The sequence below is a fragment of the Leuciscus leuciscus genome, assembly GCF_965113295.1.
Source record: "Leuciscus leuciscus genome assembly, chromosome: 25".
Taxonomy (NCBI): Eukaryota; Metazoa; Chordata; class Actinopteri; order Cypriniformes; family Leuciscidae; genus Leuciscus; species Leuciscus leuciscus.
Genome location: NC_138724.1, coordinates 24,345,480 through 24,362,807, shown reverse-complemented (window position 1 = coordinate 24,362,807; position 17,328 = coordinate 24,345,480). Strand labels below are relative to the sequence as shown.

Sequence of the window (17,328 nt, the reverse complement as noted above, 5' to 3'; positions counted from 1 at the left end):
AAACTGCTGAAACCTATTTTTTTTTTTTTTTTGCTTGTCGAAATTGTTAGCCAATTTTCATAATACATTTCACACAATTATACATTTATATCTTTATTATATTATTACTTAATATATTTTTTATATTATTATTAGTAATAATTAAAAAATCATTATTAAAAAATAAATAAATATATTATTAGTAGTATTATTATACTTTATTATATTATTATTTATACCTTTATTATATTATTACATTTATACAATTATACCTAACTATGCTGGCCATTGAGAGGACACTGGTCAAGTCACTGGAAAAGACGCCTAGTTGGTACGACAGGGTCACAGAGCATTTTCTTGAAAAGGAACATAGAATTTACGTATAAATAAATGGACAATTTTTATGATGTAGGCCGAAAATTAGCTTCCCCTCTATGAAAGACCAGCAGCCGCCACTGATATATATATATATATATATATATATATATATATAAAATATAAGTGATATTTTCCCTGATTTTTCTTTTTCTTCACGCAACATGTCTGATACAATATTTTATATGTTCTTCAGTGACACATTTATCTAGGTAATCTTGGTAACTAATAACAATAACATTTGAAATTTGTTGGTCATTATGGAAATGAGGACATTCGATATTTTTGTAAAAAGAAATATATAAATCATTGTTACACAGTAAATATGAAATTCTGTCATTCTATCATAGTTTTAAAAATGTTTTTATGATGGATTTAGAGATTTAAAATGTGTGTCTGGAATAAGGAAACAAAATCCACACATAGATGTTATTAAAATAGCAAAAATTTATTTAAAATGACCTTGAAAAAGTTTAAATCTTTTAGCTTAAAAAAAAACCTTGGGCCATAAATGTGCCTGTAGCTGAAACAACTCTCAAATATAAACATCGTCCTGACTCAAGTGATTGTTCTTGCAGCTGTATTCTGTGACTACTACAATGCTCCAGGTGAATGTGAGTGGCGCTATAAAACCTGTGGATCGACCTGCATGAAAACCTGCAAAAACCCCTCAGGCACTTGCTCTGATCAAATTCCTACTCTTGAAGGTAAGAATTGAGCATTTTAGCACATTTTGAAAATATGTGGTATGAGTGTCCCAAAAAAACATATACTTAACTTAATAATGCTGAATAAGATGAGTTTGACAGTATTTAACACTATTACGTACATTAGGTACCAACGTGTCTCAAATTTTTTTATAATACCCCCATATCTTATTTTTCTGTCTATTCCTGCTTTGCTTTTTTATTTATACTTTTAGGTTGTTTTCTTCAGTGCCCTTCTGAGAGGCCATATCTCAGGGAGGAGACCATGAAGTGTGTTAAAACATGTGATGAATGTTTCTATGACGGGAAGTTATTTCCACCTGGATCTGTCATTTACAACACCACAGATGGGAACAATGCATGTTTAACTGCTCTGTGTGATTCAAATGGGGAAATAGTAAGAATTATTAACGACAACTGCATAACCACAACCCCAACCCCAACAACAACACCTTTCACTTTCACACCTGAAACTAGCAAAACAACCACAACTTTGACCACAACTACTATGTCAACTACAACCACAGCATCCACATCAACAAAAACATCTACAGTTACCGTAACATCACCAATAGTCACAACAACTCCCACATCAGAGACATCTACAATCACATCCACTACTACCTCACCAACTACTGTATCAACACCTACATCAACAGAAACACCACCTACATCAACAGAAACAACACCTACAACCGTTACAGTAACGACACCTACATCAACTGAAACAACACCTACAACTGTTACAGTAACAACACCTACATCAACAGAAACACCACCTACATCAACAGAAACAACACCTACAACCGTTACAGTAACGACACCTACATCAACTGAAACAACACCTACAACTGTTACAGTAACAACACCTACATGTTGTAAATGGTCAGATTGGATTGATAGCAACACACCCAGTACAGAACCCGAAGGATTCGAAACTGAATCAATCGATGCATTGTGGAATTCAGGAAAGATAACCTGTCAAAGCCCTGAAGAGATTGAATGTAGGGCAGTAAATTATCCGCAAAAGTCCCTGGAAGATTTGGGTCAACTACAGTATTGTAACACATCTTTTGGACTATCATGTTCAAATGAAGACAATGCAGATGGCATGCCACCACTTTGTTATAATTATGAAATCCGTGTAAAATGTTGTGAAAGCTATTGTGTTTCCTCTACAACGATCACATCAACAGAGACGTCCACTGTCACATCCACTACTACCTCACCAACTACCGTAACAACAACTACATCAACAGAAACAACACCTACAACTGTTACAACAACAACACCTACATCAACAGAAACAACAACTACAACTGTCACAACAACACCCACATCAACAGAAACAACACCTACAACTATTACGACAACACCTACATCAACAGAAACAACTACAACTGTCACGACAACACCCACATCAACAGAAACAACACCACCTACATCAACTGAAACAACACCTACAACTGTTACAGTAACAACACCTACATGTTGTAAATGGTCAGATTGGATTGATAGCAACACACCCAGTACAGAACCCGAAGGATTCGAAACTGAATCAATCGATGCATTGTGGAATTCAGGAAAGATAACCTGTCAAAGCCCTGAAGAGATTGAATGTAGGGCAGTAAATTATCCACAAAAGTCCCTGGAAGATTTGGGTCAACTACAGTATTGTAACACATCTTTTGGACTATCATGTTCAAATGAAGACAATGCAGATGGCATGCCACCACTTTGTTATAATTATGAAATCCGTGTAAAATGTTGTGAAAGCTATTGTGTTTCCTCTACAACGATCACATCAACAGAGACGTCCACTGTCACATCCACTACTACCTCACCAACTACCGTAACAACAACTACATCAACAGAAACAACACCTACAACTATTACGACAACACCTACATCAACAGAAACAACAACTACAACTGTCACGACAACACCTACATCAACAGAAACAACAACTACAACTGTCACGACAACACCTACATCAACAGAAACAACACCACCTACATCAACAGAAACAACACCTACAACCGTTACAGTAACGACACCTACATCAACTGAAACAACACCTACATGTTGTAAATGGTCAGATTGGATTGATAGCAACACACCCAGTACAGAACCCGAAGGATTCGAAACTGAATCAATCGATGCATTGTGGAATTCAGGAAAGATAACCTGTCAAAGCCCTGAAGAGATTGAATGTAGGGCAGTAAATTATCCGCAAAAGTCCCTGGAAGATTTGGGTCAACTACAGTATTGTAACACATCTTTTGGACTATCATGTTCAAATGAAGACAATGCAGATGGCATGCCACCACTTTGTTATAATTATGAAATCCGTGTAAAATGTTGTGAAAGCTATTGTGTTTCCTCTACAACGATCACATCAACAGAGACGTCCACTGTCACATCCACTACTACCTCACCAACTACCGTAACAACAACTACATCAACAGAAACAACACCTACAACTGTTACAACAACACCTACATCAACAGAAACAACAACTACAACTGTCACAACAACACCCACATCAACAGAAACAACACCTACAACTATTACGACAACACCTACATCAACAGAAACAACTACAACTGTCACGACAACACCCACATCAACAGAAACAACACCACCTACATCAACTGAAACAACACCTACGACTGTTACAGTAACAACACCTACATGTTGTAAATGGTCAGATTGGATTGATAGCAACACACCCAGTACAGAACCCGAAGGATTCGAAACTGAATCAATCGATGCATTGTGGAATTCAGGAAAGATAACCTGTCAAAGCCCTGAAGAGATTGAATGTAGGGCAGTAAATTATCCACAAAAGTCCCTGGAAGATTTGGGTCAACTACAGTATTGTAACACATCTTTTGGACTATCATGTTCAAATGAAGACAATGCAGATGGCATGCCACCACTTTGTTATAATTATGAAATCCGTGTAAAATGTTGTGAAAGCTATTGTGTTTCCTCTACAACAATCACATCAACAGAGACGTCCACTGTCACATCCACTACTACCTCACCAACTACCGTAACAACAACTACATCAACAGAAACAACACCTACAACTATTACGACAACACCTACATCAACAGAAACAACAACTACAACTGTCACGACAACACCTACATCAACAGAAACAACAACTACAACTGTCACGACAACACCTACATCAACAGAAACAACACCACCTACATCAACAGAAACAACACCTACAACCGTTACAGTAACGACACCTACATCAACTGAAACAACACCTACATGTTGTAAATGGTCAGATTGGATTGATAGCAACACACCCAGTACAGAACCCGAAGGATTCGAAACTGAATCAATCGATGCATTGTGGAATTCAGGAAAGATAACCTGTCAAAGCCCTGAAGAGATTGAATGTAGGGCAGTAAATTATCCGCAAAAGTCCCTGGAAGATTTGGGTCAACTACAGTATTGTAACACATCTTTTGGACTATCATGTTCAAATGAAGACAATGCAGATGGCATGCCACCACTTTGTTATAATTATGAAATCCGTGTAAAATGTTGTGAAAGCTATTGTGTTTCCTCTACAACGATCACATCAACAGAGACGTCCACTGTCACATCCACTACTACCTCACCAACTACCGTAACAACAACTACATCAACAGAAACAACACCTACAACTGTTACAACAACACCTACATCAACAGAAACAACAACTACAACTGTCACAACAACACCCACATCAACAGAAACAACACCTACAACTATTACGACAACACCTACATCAACAGAAACAACTACAACTGTCACGACAACACCCACATCAACAGAAACAACACCACCTACATCAACTGAAACAACACCTACAACTGTTACAGTAACAACACCTACATGTTGTAAATGGTCAGATTGGATTGATAGCAACACACCCAGTACAGAACCCGAAGGATTCGAAACTGAATCAATCGATGCATTGTGGAATTCAGGAAAGATAACCTGTCAAAGCCCTGAAGAGATTGAATGTAGGGCAGTAAATTATCCACAAAAGTCCCTGGAAGATTTGGGTCAACTACAGTATTGTAACACATCTTTTGGACTATCATGTTCAAATGAAGACAATGCAGATGGCATGCCACCACTTTGTTATAATTATGAAATCCGTGTAAAATGTTGTGAAAGCTATTGTGTTTCCTCTACAACGATCACATCAACAGAGACGTCCACTGTCACATCCACTACTACCTCACCAACTACCGTAACAACAACTACATCAACAGAAACAACACCTACAACTGTTACGACAACAGAAACAACACCTACAACTATTACGACAACACCTACATCAACAGAAACAACAACTACAACTGTCACAACAACACCTACATCAACAGAAACAACACCTACAACTATTACGACAACACCTACATCAACAGAAACAACAACTACAACTGTCACAACAACACCTACATCAACAGAAACAACAACTACAACTGTCACGACAACACCTACATCAACAGAAACAACACCACCTACATCAACAGAAACAACACCTACAACCGTTACAGTAACGACACCTACATCAACTGAAACAACACCTACATGTTGTAAATGGTCAGATTGGATTGATAGCAACACACCCAGTACAGAACCCGAAGGATTCGAAACTGAATCAATCGATGCATTGTGGAATTCAGGAAAGATAACCTGCCAAAGCCCTGAAGAGATTGAATGTAGGGCAGTAAATTATCCGCAAAAGTCCCTGGAAGATTTGGGTCAACTACAGTATTGTAACACATCTTTTGGACTATCATGTTCAAATGAAGACAATGCAGATGGCATGCCACCACTTTGTTATAATTATGAAATCCGTGTAAAATGTTGTGAAAGCTATTGTGTTTCCTCTACAACGATCACATCAACAGAGACGCCCACTGTCACATCCACTACTACCTCACCAACTACCGTAACAACAACTACATCAACAGAAACAACACCTACAACTGTTACGACAACAGAAACAACACCTACAACTATTACGACAACACCTACATCAACAGAAACAACAACTACAACTGTAACAACACCTACATCAACAGAAACACCTACAACTGTTACATCGCCATCAACAGAAACATCACCTACCTCAACAGAAACAACACCTACAACTGTTACAACAGTTACAACAACATCTCCATCAACAGAAACATCACCTACAACTGTTACAACAACACCTACATCAACAGAAACAACACCTACAACTGTTACGACAACACCTACATCAACAGAAACAACACCTACATCAACAGAAACAACACCTACAACTGTTACAGTAACAACACCTACATCAACAGAAACAACACCTACATCAACAGAAACAACACCTACAACTGTTACAGTAACAACACCTACATCAACAGAAACATCACCTACAACTGTTACAACAGTTACAACAACATCTCCATCAACAGAAACATCAACTACAACTGTTACAACAACACCTACATCAACAGAAACATCACCTACAACTGTTACAGTAACAACATCTACATCAACAGAAACAACACCTACAACCATAACAACAACACCTACATCAACAGAAACATCTACAAGTACTTTCACTATGTATACTGGGCCAACTTCCAATACCAGTAGTCCTATCACAGCACATCAATCAGCAGAAACATCACCTACAACTGTTACGACAACACCTACACCTACATCAACAGAAACACCTACAACTGTTACAACAACATCTCCATCAACAGAAACATCACCTACATCAACAGAAACATCACCTACCACTGTTACGACAACACCTACATCAACAGAAACATCACCTACAACTGCTACAACAACACCTACATCAACAGAAACAACACCTACAACTGTTACAGTAACAACACCTACATCAACAGAAACATCACCTACATCAACAGAAACATCACCTACAACTGTTACAGTAACAACACCTACATCAACAGAAACATCACCTACATCAACAGAAACATCACCTACAACTGTTACAGTAACAACACCTACATCAACAGAAACACCACCTACATCAACAGAAACAACACCTACAACCGTTACAGTAACGACACCTACATCAACTGAAACAACACCTACAACTGTTACAGTAACAACACCTACATGTTGTAAATGGTCAGATTGGATTGATAGCAACACACCCAGTACAGAACCCGAAGGATTCGAAACTGAATCAATCGATGCATTGTGGAATTCAGGAAAGATAACCTGCCAAAGCCCTGAAGAGATTGAATGTAGGGCAGTAAATTATCCGCAAAAGTCCCTGGAAGATTTGGGTCAACTACAGTATTGTAACACATCTTTTGGACTATCATGTTCAAATGAAGACAATGCAGATGGCATGCCACCACTTTGTTATAATTATGAAATCCGTGTAAAATGTTGTGAAAGCTATTGTGTTTCCTCTACAACGATCACATCAACAGAGACTTCCACTGTCACATCCACTACTACCTCACCAACTACCGTAACAACAACTACATCAACAGAAACAACACCTACAACTGTTACAACAACACCTACATCAACAGAAACATCACCTACATCAACAGAAACATCACCTACAACTGCTACAACAACACCTACATCAACAGAAACATCACCTACAACTGTTACAGTAACAACACCTACATCAACAGAAACATCACCTACAACTGTTACAGTAACAACACCTACATCAACAGAAACAACACCTACAACTGTTACAACAACACCTACATCAACAGAAACATCACCTACATCAACAGAAACATCACCTACAACTGCTACAACAACACCTACATCAACAGAAACATCACCTACAACTGTTACAGTAACAACACCTACATCAACAGAAACATCACCTACAACTGTTACATTAACAACACCTACATCAACAGAAACATCACCTACATCAACAGAAACAACACCTACAACTGTTACAGTAACAACACCTACATCAACAGAAACATCACCTATATCAACAGAAACATCACCTACAACTGCTACAACACCTACATCAACAGAAACATCACCTACAACTGTTACAGTAACAACACCTACATCAACAGAAACATCACCTACATCAACAGAAACATCACCTACAACTGTTACAGTAACAACACCTACATCAACAGAAACATCACCTACAACTGCTACAACAACACCTACATCAACAGAAACATCACCTACAACTGTTACAGTAACAACACCTACATCAACAGAAACATCACCTACATCAACAGAAACATCACCTACAACTGTTACAACAACATCTCCATCAACAGAAACATCACCTACATCAACAGAAACATCACCTACCACTGTTACGACAACACCTACATCAACAGAAACATCACCTACAACTGCTACAACACCTACATCAACAGAAACAACACCTACAACTGTTACAGTAACAACACCTACATCAACAGAAACATCACCTACATCAACAGAAACATCACCTACATCAACAGAAACATCACCTACAACTGTTACAGTAACAACACCTACATCAACAGAAACATCACCTACATCAACAGAAACATCACCTACAACTGTTACAGTAACAACACCTACATCAACAGAAACATCACCTACAACTGTTACAGTAACAACACCTACATCAACAGAAACATCACCTACATCAACAGAAACATCACCTACAACTGTTACAGTAACAACACCTACATCAACAGAAACATCACCTACAACTGTTACAGTAACAACACCTACATCAACAGAAACATCACCTACATCAACAGAAACATCACCTACAACTGTTACATTAACAACACCTACATCAACAGAAACATCACCTACAACTGTTACAGTAACAACACCTACATCAACAGAAACATCACCTACATCAACAGAAACATCACCTACAACTGTTACAGTAACAACACCTACATCAACAGAAACATCACCTACAACTGTTACAGTAACAACACCTACATCAACAGAAACATCACCTACATCAACAGAAACATCACCTACAACTGTTACATTAACAACACCTACATCAACAGAAACATCACCTACATCAACAGAAACATCACCTACAACTGCTACAACACCTACATCAACAGAAACAACACATACAACTGTTACAATAACACCTACATCAACAGAAACATCATCTACAACTGTTACAATAACACCTACATCAACAGAAACAACACCTACAACTGTTACAACAACACCTACATCAACAGAAACAACACCTACAACTGTTACAACAACACCTACATCAACAAAAACATCACCTACAACTGTTACAACAACACCTACATCAACAGAAACATCACCTACAACTCATCAATGTAAATGCACATATTTAAAATCAGAATTCTCACCAGGTAAGTGCTGCTTTAACAGTAATTATTCAAATTTTTTAATTTTCTGAATTTACAGTTTGTTTAATCCTTACATTACATTTAGGTTCCACTCATGTAAAAAATATCTCATATTGTTTTCCTCCCTCGCACATCCTTTAATTATAATTATAGGGACAATAATCTATAATCAAACGGATAAAGCAGGTTGGTGCTTCATTGCCTACTGCAACTCCTCTTGTGGTATTGAGAAAATGTCTAAGCCATGCCCAACCCTTCCACCTCCAACTCCAACTCCACCTCCAACTCCACCTTCACCAGACTGTAAAAATATCAGCAGAAAGGTAATATAAAAAGGAGTTTAGTAGAAGTACACTAATGCAGTAACACGTGTACAATTTCTACAAAATTTCTGCATGTATTTTCTCAAGACAAACAATAACATAATAGCCTGTAATGGTTATTTGATATGATAATATCTGTTGTAAACAACACAAAATTAATTACATTCTGTATAATTCTGTTAGATGACTGGAGTATTAATTGGTAAGCAAAAGAAAGAATACCTGAAATTAACTATAATTTTTCAAAATTAATCTCTGTTCATCAATTTGATTGTGTCCTTTAGCATATGGAATCCTGGATTGAAAACTGCAAAAACAAAACATGCAAAAATGGCATCGTCTCATCAATACCTCTAAAGTGTGGCCAATCTGATAATGTCATACCCAAATGTACTAATGGAATTAAACCTAAGAAGGTGCCTTATAACAATGGATGCTGCTCCAAGTATGAGTGCGAATGTAAGTTATTAATTATATTAAGTAAATTTCATGAATATTAAAAAAAGAAACAATTGTCCTAGCCATTGCCTTATGTTTACATATGGTGTAACTTGGTTTTGACAGGTAAATGCAGTGGCTGGGGTGACCCACATTACAAAACTTTTGATGGAACATACTACGCTTTCCAAGGAAACTGTACATATGTTTTGTTCCAAGAAATCATCCCGAAATACAATATCAGTGTCCATGTTAAAAACTATTATTGTGATGTTAAAAATAATCTCGCCTGCCCAGAGTATGTGATTGTGAACTACAAATCCTATAAAATCAAGCTGACAAGCAACACTAAAGATGTCCAGGTAAGTCTTAGATCTACAGCAAAACATTCACAGGCTCCAGAAAAACAAGCACAAATTCAAATTGAACACAAAAGTACTAAAAAATTTCACATCAAATCATGACACATTGCAAAATAACACCATACTCTAGAGAACAATTTTCATCATTACTCAGAAAGACTTTGTTTCACACAGGTCTATGTTAATGATGAAGTGAAACAACTAACTTACGTGAATGACCAATTCTTCATTACCACCTCCGGCATGGCAGTAGTTGTGAACATCACTGAAATCAAAGTTGAGATTTTGGTCAATCATCAAGGCTTTGAGATCAGTCTCCCATTCTCCTATTTCAATGGCAATACAGAGGGACAGTGCGGTGAGTACAGATCAGAGATCTCATGTCTCACTCGCTACAAATACAACTTAAATTTGTTTTCTGTCTGTGAGATGTGTACAAAGTACAATATGTGTCAGTTTCATGTCATGTTTACCAGTGCAACAAATAAATTAGATTTTCAACAACTGTAAATGAACTTTAACAAATTCATTTTAAATTAATTTATTTTGAATAATTCCATTACTTACTCTCTACTTACTCTTTTAAAACTATAAATTCAGATTTAATATAATAAAAATATAAATAAAAATGTTCAGGGGTTTGCGACAACAACCGTGAAAATGACTGCAGACGTCCTGACGGACAAATCGATCAATCGTGTGTGAACATGGCACAGCTTTGGATGGTCCCACCAGGATGCAAAATCCCTCCAACTTCAATTCCACCTACACTTCCACCCTCCTGCACCCCAGAGATTTGTGAACTCATCAAGAGCAAGTAAGGAAAAGCCACAAAGTTTAATCATTTAGCAACACTGATTAGTATAAAGTGTTTTCCCTTTTAAATGTATACGCCATCAAATTTATTTTTTAAAATTGTCTCACCCTCAGGTTGTTCCAAATGTGTTTTGACTTTCTGTATTCTGTGGAAAAATAGAATAAAGAAAGTCATACAAGTTTGGAACAACATCACGGTGAGTAAAAGATGGCAGAATCTTCATTTTTGGGTGAACTATCCCTTTCAGATGCCTGAAATCAAAAGTTTTGTATTTGTTTCTCCACAGTATATTTGTGAAATGCCATGGGGTCATTCCTTATGAAAATTATTATGAGGCATGCAAATACGATGTGTGCCACATGGGAAAGAACTCTACTGGTTGTACCAGTCTGGAAGCGTATGCCCAGCTATGTGGCAAGGAGGGTATCTGTGTGGACTGGAGAACATCAGATAAACTCCAAAAAATGTGTGGTAAGTAGAATGAACCTAACCATTTGACTACATTTTTATTGTACTTTAAAGCTGGTTATCTTCTACATGTTGTACTTGAGAAGAGTCTGAAACTTGATTGTCATTGTTTTCTATAACAGACTACAAGTGCCCCAGTCACAAAGTCTACAAGGGTTGTGGGCCTAAAGTTGAAAAAACCTGCAGCACAAGGTAATCTCACTCTACAATACTGGATATCCACAAAACAACAGTCCTTAACAAGTGCTGGAATCATAATACTTCATGCCTGATGTGCTTCTATTAACTCACCACTAGGTACAATGATTTGTTTGTGGAGAAAGAATGTCACAGCGTGGAGTGTCTTCAAACATTTATGGAAGGCTGTTTCTGTCCTGATAACACATATCAAGTTAGCTCAACGATAGATAAATGTACAGCTTACTGCGGTAAGACATGCTGTTTCATTTACTTTTCCTGTTTTATAGATGAGTGCACCTTCGTGTCTTATTTTCATTGATTTGGTTTTTATTCCCTCCATGTAGATTGTATCGGCCCTGATGGATTACCTAGAATGGTAAGTCTAGACAAAACAAGATATTTTGAAAAATATTCAAGAAAGTCAATGGTGTCCAAAGCATTTCACTATGCATTTGCCTTGCAAAATCACCACGATTCCTAACCATCATCTACCTGCTTTTCCTTCTGTAGCCTGGGGATACATGGACCATGGGCTGTTCTGAATACACATGCTCCAATGAGACCTTTGGTGTTAAAACTGTGCCTGTCAGCTGTCCGAATCAAAAGCCCTGTGGATCAGAACAAAAGTTAATCATTGAAAACTGCTGCCCAACCTGTGGTGAGTCAAGATTAAACGTATTTGATGGTGCATCATTAGAACCTAGATAATGAATTTGAACGACTTACTAAAAATAATTCACTAAAAATACATCCTGCTGATAGCACACACAGTCTACATTTGAACGATTCGTACATAAATGCATGCAAACATCATTTAAAAGGACTCCCCATTTCATCTCAACCCATTTAGTGTGTGATCTCGAGCTGTGTCTTCAGAAGAAATGTGATGTTGGATTTGAGTTAGCAGCAAATAAAACTGAAGGCAGTTGCTGTCCACCCTGTGGTAAGTCTCTGTGGTTTAAAATCTTAAACATAATTACTAATTTTGCTGTCATACAAAAACGGACTTGTGAGTCATTCCAGTTAAGCAGCAACTTTTGAGTCCATGGTTTAAATATCCACAATAATACAATCTAAAGAAAATCCTGGAATATGTGATAAATGGCCAGTTCTTCACATTAAAAGGACATGGCAATAATGATGACATCAGCTCAAAGTAGTAGTGTAATTATTATGTAATTATGTATGCTATTATATAATTGTTCACTTAACTTATAATGCTAAATAATATGATTTCTATTCCTACAAATGGTGAGATTAATATTTTATCAATACATATGAAGACATGGAAATGTACTGCATAACAGGAATGACCCTTTTTTATTTTTCATAAAACAATGAAATTAGAGCACATTATTATTGAACTGATTTAATGAGTTTTAACATGGATTTTTCCGATTTTCAGTGCCCAAAGACGTCTGTGTGTACAATAACACTGAGTACCAGGTGAGTTCATATTAATAAAGTAAATTTGGGAAAATCTTGGTATTTAAAATAAAGCATAAGGAAATAGTGATAATATTTTCCACTTTTCTGACACTGAATTTATTTATTTTTTCTAGCCTGGGGCTAAAATCACCCCTGAGCCTTGTGTTGAATGTTCCTGTGAAATGGATAATAACCCAAAGACTCGACCACAGTCTGTGTACTGTGTTTCTAAAATCTGTCCACATTGCCCTGAGGTAATAATTTAAAGTTTGGCCTGTGAACCATCATTTTATCAAACAACTGATTTGAAACTTCTTAATAAGAAGAATATCTGAATTATGAAAGTGTTTTTGTACTCCAAGGGCTATGAGCAGGTGGAACAAAAAGGAGAGTGCTGTGGAACATGCGTTCAAAATTCCTGTATTTATACTGCGCCAGACAACACCACTCATAATCTCAAGGTATATATTATCAAACTTTCCTTTACACTTTCAGTTCACCAGGCAAATTATCTGCTCTATTCTTTGATCCTCATGTAGCCTATCATGAAATTTTTTTTTTTTTTTTTTTTGTGTAGGATGGAGAGAGCATCGACTACATATGTGAAAGTGTGACATGTCTTCAAGTCAATGGCACGTTCATGATAGAGAAGACCATGACAAGCTGCCCTGACATCGATGAAGATGACTGTGTGCCCGTGGGTTCAATATCTTAAGCAAATTTGAAGCATTTGTTGTTTGTATTTTGTGTGGCTGTTGCTACTATTTAAGGGATATTTCACACAAAAATGAAAAAAAAAATTTGTCATTGTTTACTCACCCTCATGTCGTTCTAAGCCCGCAAGACTTTCGTTCATCTTCAAAACACAAATGAGTTTTTTTTTTTATTAAATCTGAGAGATTTCTGTCCCTCTATTGACAGCTACACAAATACCACTTTGATGCTTCGAAAAGTTCATAAAGAGATATTATAAAACTAATCCACATGAATTGAGTGGTTTAGTCCAAATTTTCTGAAGAGACTCGATCGCTTTATATGATCAACAGATTTAATTTAGACCTTAATCCACATATAAACACTGATCAGCGAACATAAACAGAAGCTCAAGCGTACTGCCAGACACACGAGAATGAACCTCATTGGTTCTCACAAGTCAAGCGAACATGCTTGAGTTTCTGTTTACCACAACTGATGTGTGCACTGATGAATGTTTATATGTGAAAAAATTTAAAAAATTTAATCTGTTAAGTGGTAGTTGTGTAGCTGTCAATGGAGGGACAGGAATTTCTCCGATTTCATTAAAAACAGGTTTTGGAACAACATGATTCGTGAGGGTGAGTAAATGACAGAATTTTCATTTTTGGGTGAACTAACCCTTTAAAGCTAAAGTATGTCTTTTTTAAATGTTATAAATCATTTACCTCAAAAAGAGTGAATTAGTTCACTCGAAAAATGTAACTTCTGTCATCATCCACTCACCCTTAATGTCCCTCCAAACATGTTTTGGAACACAAAAATATATTTTGAAGTTTTGGGCCCCATTGACTTTGTATAGACAAACACATTTGCAAAATATTTGCAGAATGAAAAAAAGTCATACAGGTGTGAAGCCACACAATGTGTACATTTCTGAGTGACCTATTACTTTAACTATGAGCATGACACGTTGACGTTTAAACAAGGCTCTATTTGTCTTCACAGGGAACAATGCAACTCGATGCAGAAGGATGTTGCCAGATATGTAAGAAATTGTTTCCTTGTTCAAAATATCCTGATGGTCCATATCCATGAAACAAGCAGAACTAGTGTTTATTATAAACGGTCACATTCAGTATAACTGTAACATAACTGCTCCGAGACTCAAGCGTTGAGGATCCAAAACGCAGTTTAATGGGTTAATCCACAGACATACACAAAGGCCAGGCGAAGGTCGAAACACAGCTGAGCAGTCCAAATAAAGACAATGTGCAGGGCTCAGGAAAAACCAAGTGTATCCAGGGAACAAGGCTCAGAAATGCAGTACTTACAGACTAACAAGACCTATGAAGAGTGACTGAATTAACCAGGTTTATATAGGCAGAAACTAACAAGCAACAGCTGAATACAATAATGGCTGATAGTCTGGGCAGTGGGTTATGGGTAATGTAGTCTTTGCTAGAGTGATAATGGTCTGACGGTAATCAAGTGGCACTCTCACTGGTCATCGTGACAATAACGCAGCATTTTAAGATAAATTCATGAATGAATCACACAGACATTTGTTCTGCTTTTCATGAATAAGGTCAAGTTTAACTGATAAAAATATGCACTAATCAAATTATCTCCTATTACCTCTAATATATCAGGTGAACACAAGAACTGTGTTGTGAAGAAGGAACCCAAAATCGTTACTGTAAATGGCTGCAACTCTGTCCAACCCATAAACGTGACGTCCTGCAGTGGCAACTGTGACACTGTTTCAATGTGAGAGCACATGCACATCTAAATGATCATTGACCTGTGAAATATAGTTCACACTTACACAATCATACTGAATGCATGTTAATTCCAAGTGTTTTTAATAATAATCTGACTGTTTTCTTGTAAACCTGCATAGGTATTCAATGGAAGCGAACATCATGAAGCACAGCTGTTCTTGCTGCCATGAGACGAAAACCCACATTAAAAAAGTGAAGCTGAAGTGTTCCGATAACAGCGAGATCCTTCATGACTACGTCTTCATAGACACCTGCAAATGTACTCCAATTGAGTGTGAAAACCAGAATAGCATTGGATAAAAGATCTTGTTCAGTTTAATTGTGATTCCAGGAAATTGCATAATTGCTAAATATTTTGGTGAAAGATTGCTACATTCAGCTTTTTTCTATAACTATTATCTCTCAGGGCATTTTCTGGCCTTTTTGAACATTTTGTTCATTCTTTTTTAGCAATGCAAAATGTGATTCTTAACATTTCCCTCTTATGAAATGAATGATGACTATAATAAAGCAAAATAAAATGGCAATAAAACAGTATATTGGATTTTTCCCCCAAAAAAAGCAATTAGGAAAAAGAAAACTGGTGTTACTTCACAATAAGGTTAAAAAGATTTAGAATATTCTCTGACATCCACTAATAATGTTTGCAAGATTTTTATATCAGAATTTTTTTTTGTAATTTACTTCATAATTTAGAAGTAATGGGGTATTTTTTGACACTCTCTTTGAAACAAAATCCGAAACAAGTTCAATAGAAGCTGTTTTTGGACTAACAAGGAAATTTTGAGTTCTGAAACATACAGGATTTTTTATAGTACAATAACTTCTTATATGTCAAAAGATCAAGGAAAATTGTATTTCTCAATTCATGCCACTGTAACATTAGTTAGCATCAGCAAACTTTAAAAAATACTTTCACAGCATTTATTAATATTCATTAATTCTTTGTTAATATAAATTTCAGAAACACTTTAGTTTAGGGTCCAATTCTCACTACTAACTAGATGCTTATTAGCATATTTAGCTTATGTTCATTTCAACATTTACTACATTATTACATTCAAAAGTTGCATCTGTTAATATTATTTAATAGACCTGAGCTAACATGAACTAACAAATAACAGCTGTTGAATATTAAAAAATATGAATACTGTAACAAATGTATTGTTCCTTGTTAGTTAAATGCATTAACTAAAGTGACTTGCTGTAAAATGTTACCTTCTCATTTTAAACTTCCTGAACAAACGTGAATTAACAATGAACAATAGTATATTGATAAATTAACATTAACCTTGAAGGATAATGTTGCAAATAACCCTAACATTTAGTACATGATACCTAATGCAATAACTAATCCTGTTCCTGGAGATCTTCCTTCCTG

At 36.4% G+C, this 17,328-nt stretch overlaps 1 protein-coding gene across 1 annotated transcript in view; it reads left to right on the top strand.

Moving 5' to 3' along the window:
* The window catches only part of muc5.1 (mucin 5.1, oligomeric mucus/gel-forming), a 29,829-nt gene extending 13,347 nt beyond the window's left edge, over positions 1 to 16,482 (top strand). The window contains exons 27-48 of the mRNA XM_082158966.1: positions 933 to 1,061; positions 1,277 to 7,029; positions 7,509 to 9,039; positions 9,083 to 9,457; positions 9,608 to 9,777; positions 10,062 to 10,236; positions 10,342 to 10,577; positions 10,752 to 10,935; positions 11,214 to 11,394; positions 11,681 to 11,865; positions 11,985 to 12,054; positions 12,160 to 12,290; positions 12,387 to 12,418; positions 12,553 to 12,700; positions 12,893 to 12,985; positions 13,448 to 13,488; positions 13,605 to 13,724; positions 13,833 to 13,931; positions 14,048 to 14,167; positions 15,172 to 15,211; positions 15,816 to 15,933; positions 16,067 to 16,482. Of these exons, the coding sequence (XP_082015092.1) occupies positions 933 to 1,061; positions 1,277 to 7,029; positions 7,509 to 9,039; positions 9,083 to 9,457; positions 9,608 to 9,777; positions 10,062 to 10,236; positions 10,342 to 10,577; positions 10,752 to 10,935; positions 11,214 to 11,394; positions 11,681 to 11,865; positions 11,985 to 12,054; positions 12,160 to 12,290; positions 12,387 to 12,418; positions 12,553 to 12,700; positions 12,893 to 12,985; positions 13,448 to 13,488; positions 13,605 to 13,724; positions 13,833 to 13,931; positions 14,048 to 14,167; positions 15,172 to 15,211; positions 15,816 to 15,933; positions 16,067 to 16,247 (10,112 nt within the window). The 3' untranslated portion in view covers positions 16,248 to 16,482. The remainder of the gene's footprint in view (positions 1 to 932; positions 1,062 to 1,276; positions 7,030 to 7,508; positions 9,040 to 9,082; positions 9,458 to 9,607; positions 9,778 to 10,061; positions 10,237 to 10,341; positions 10,578 to 10,751; positions 10,936 to 11,213; positions 11,395 to 11,680; positions 11,866 to 11,984; positions 12,055 to 12,159; positions 12,291 to 12,386; positions 12,419 to 12,552; positions 12,701 to 12,892; positions 12,986 to 13,447; positions 13,489 to 13,604; positions 13,725 to 13,832; positions 13,932 to 14,047; positions 14,168 to 15,171; positions 15,212 to 15,815; positions 15,934 to 16,066) is intronic.
* The last annotated feature ends 846 nt before the right edge of the window (positions 16,483 to 17,328 follow it).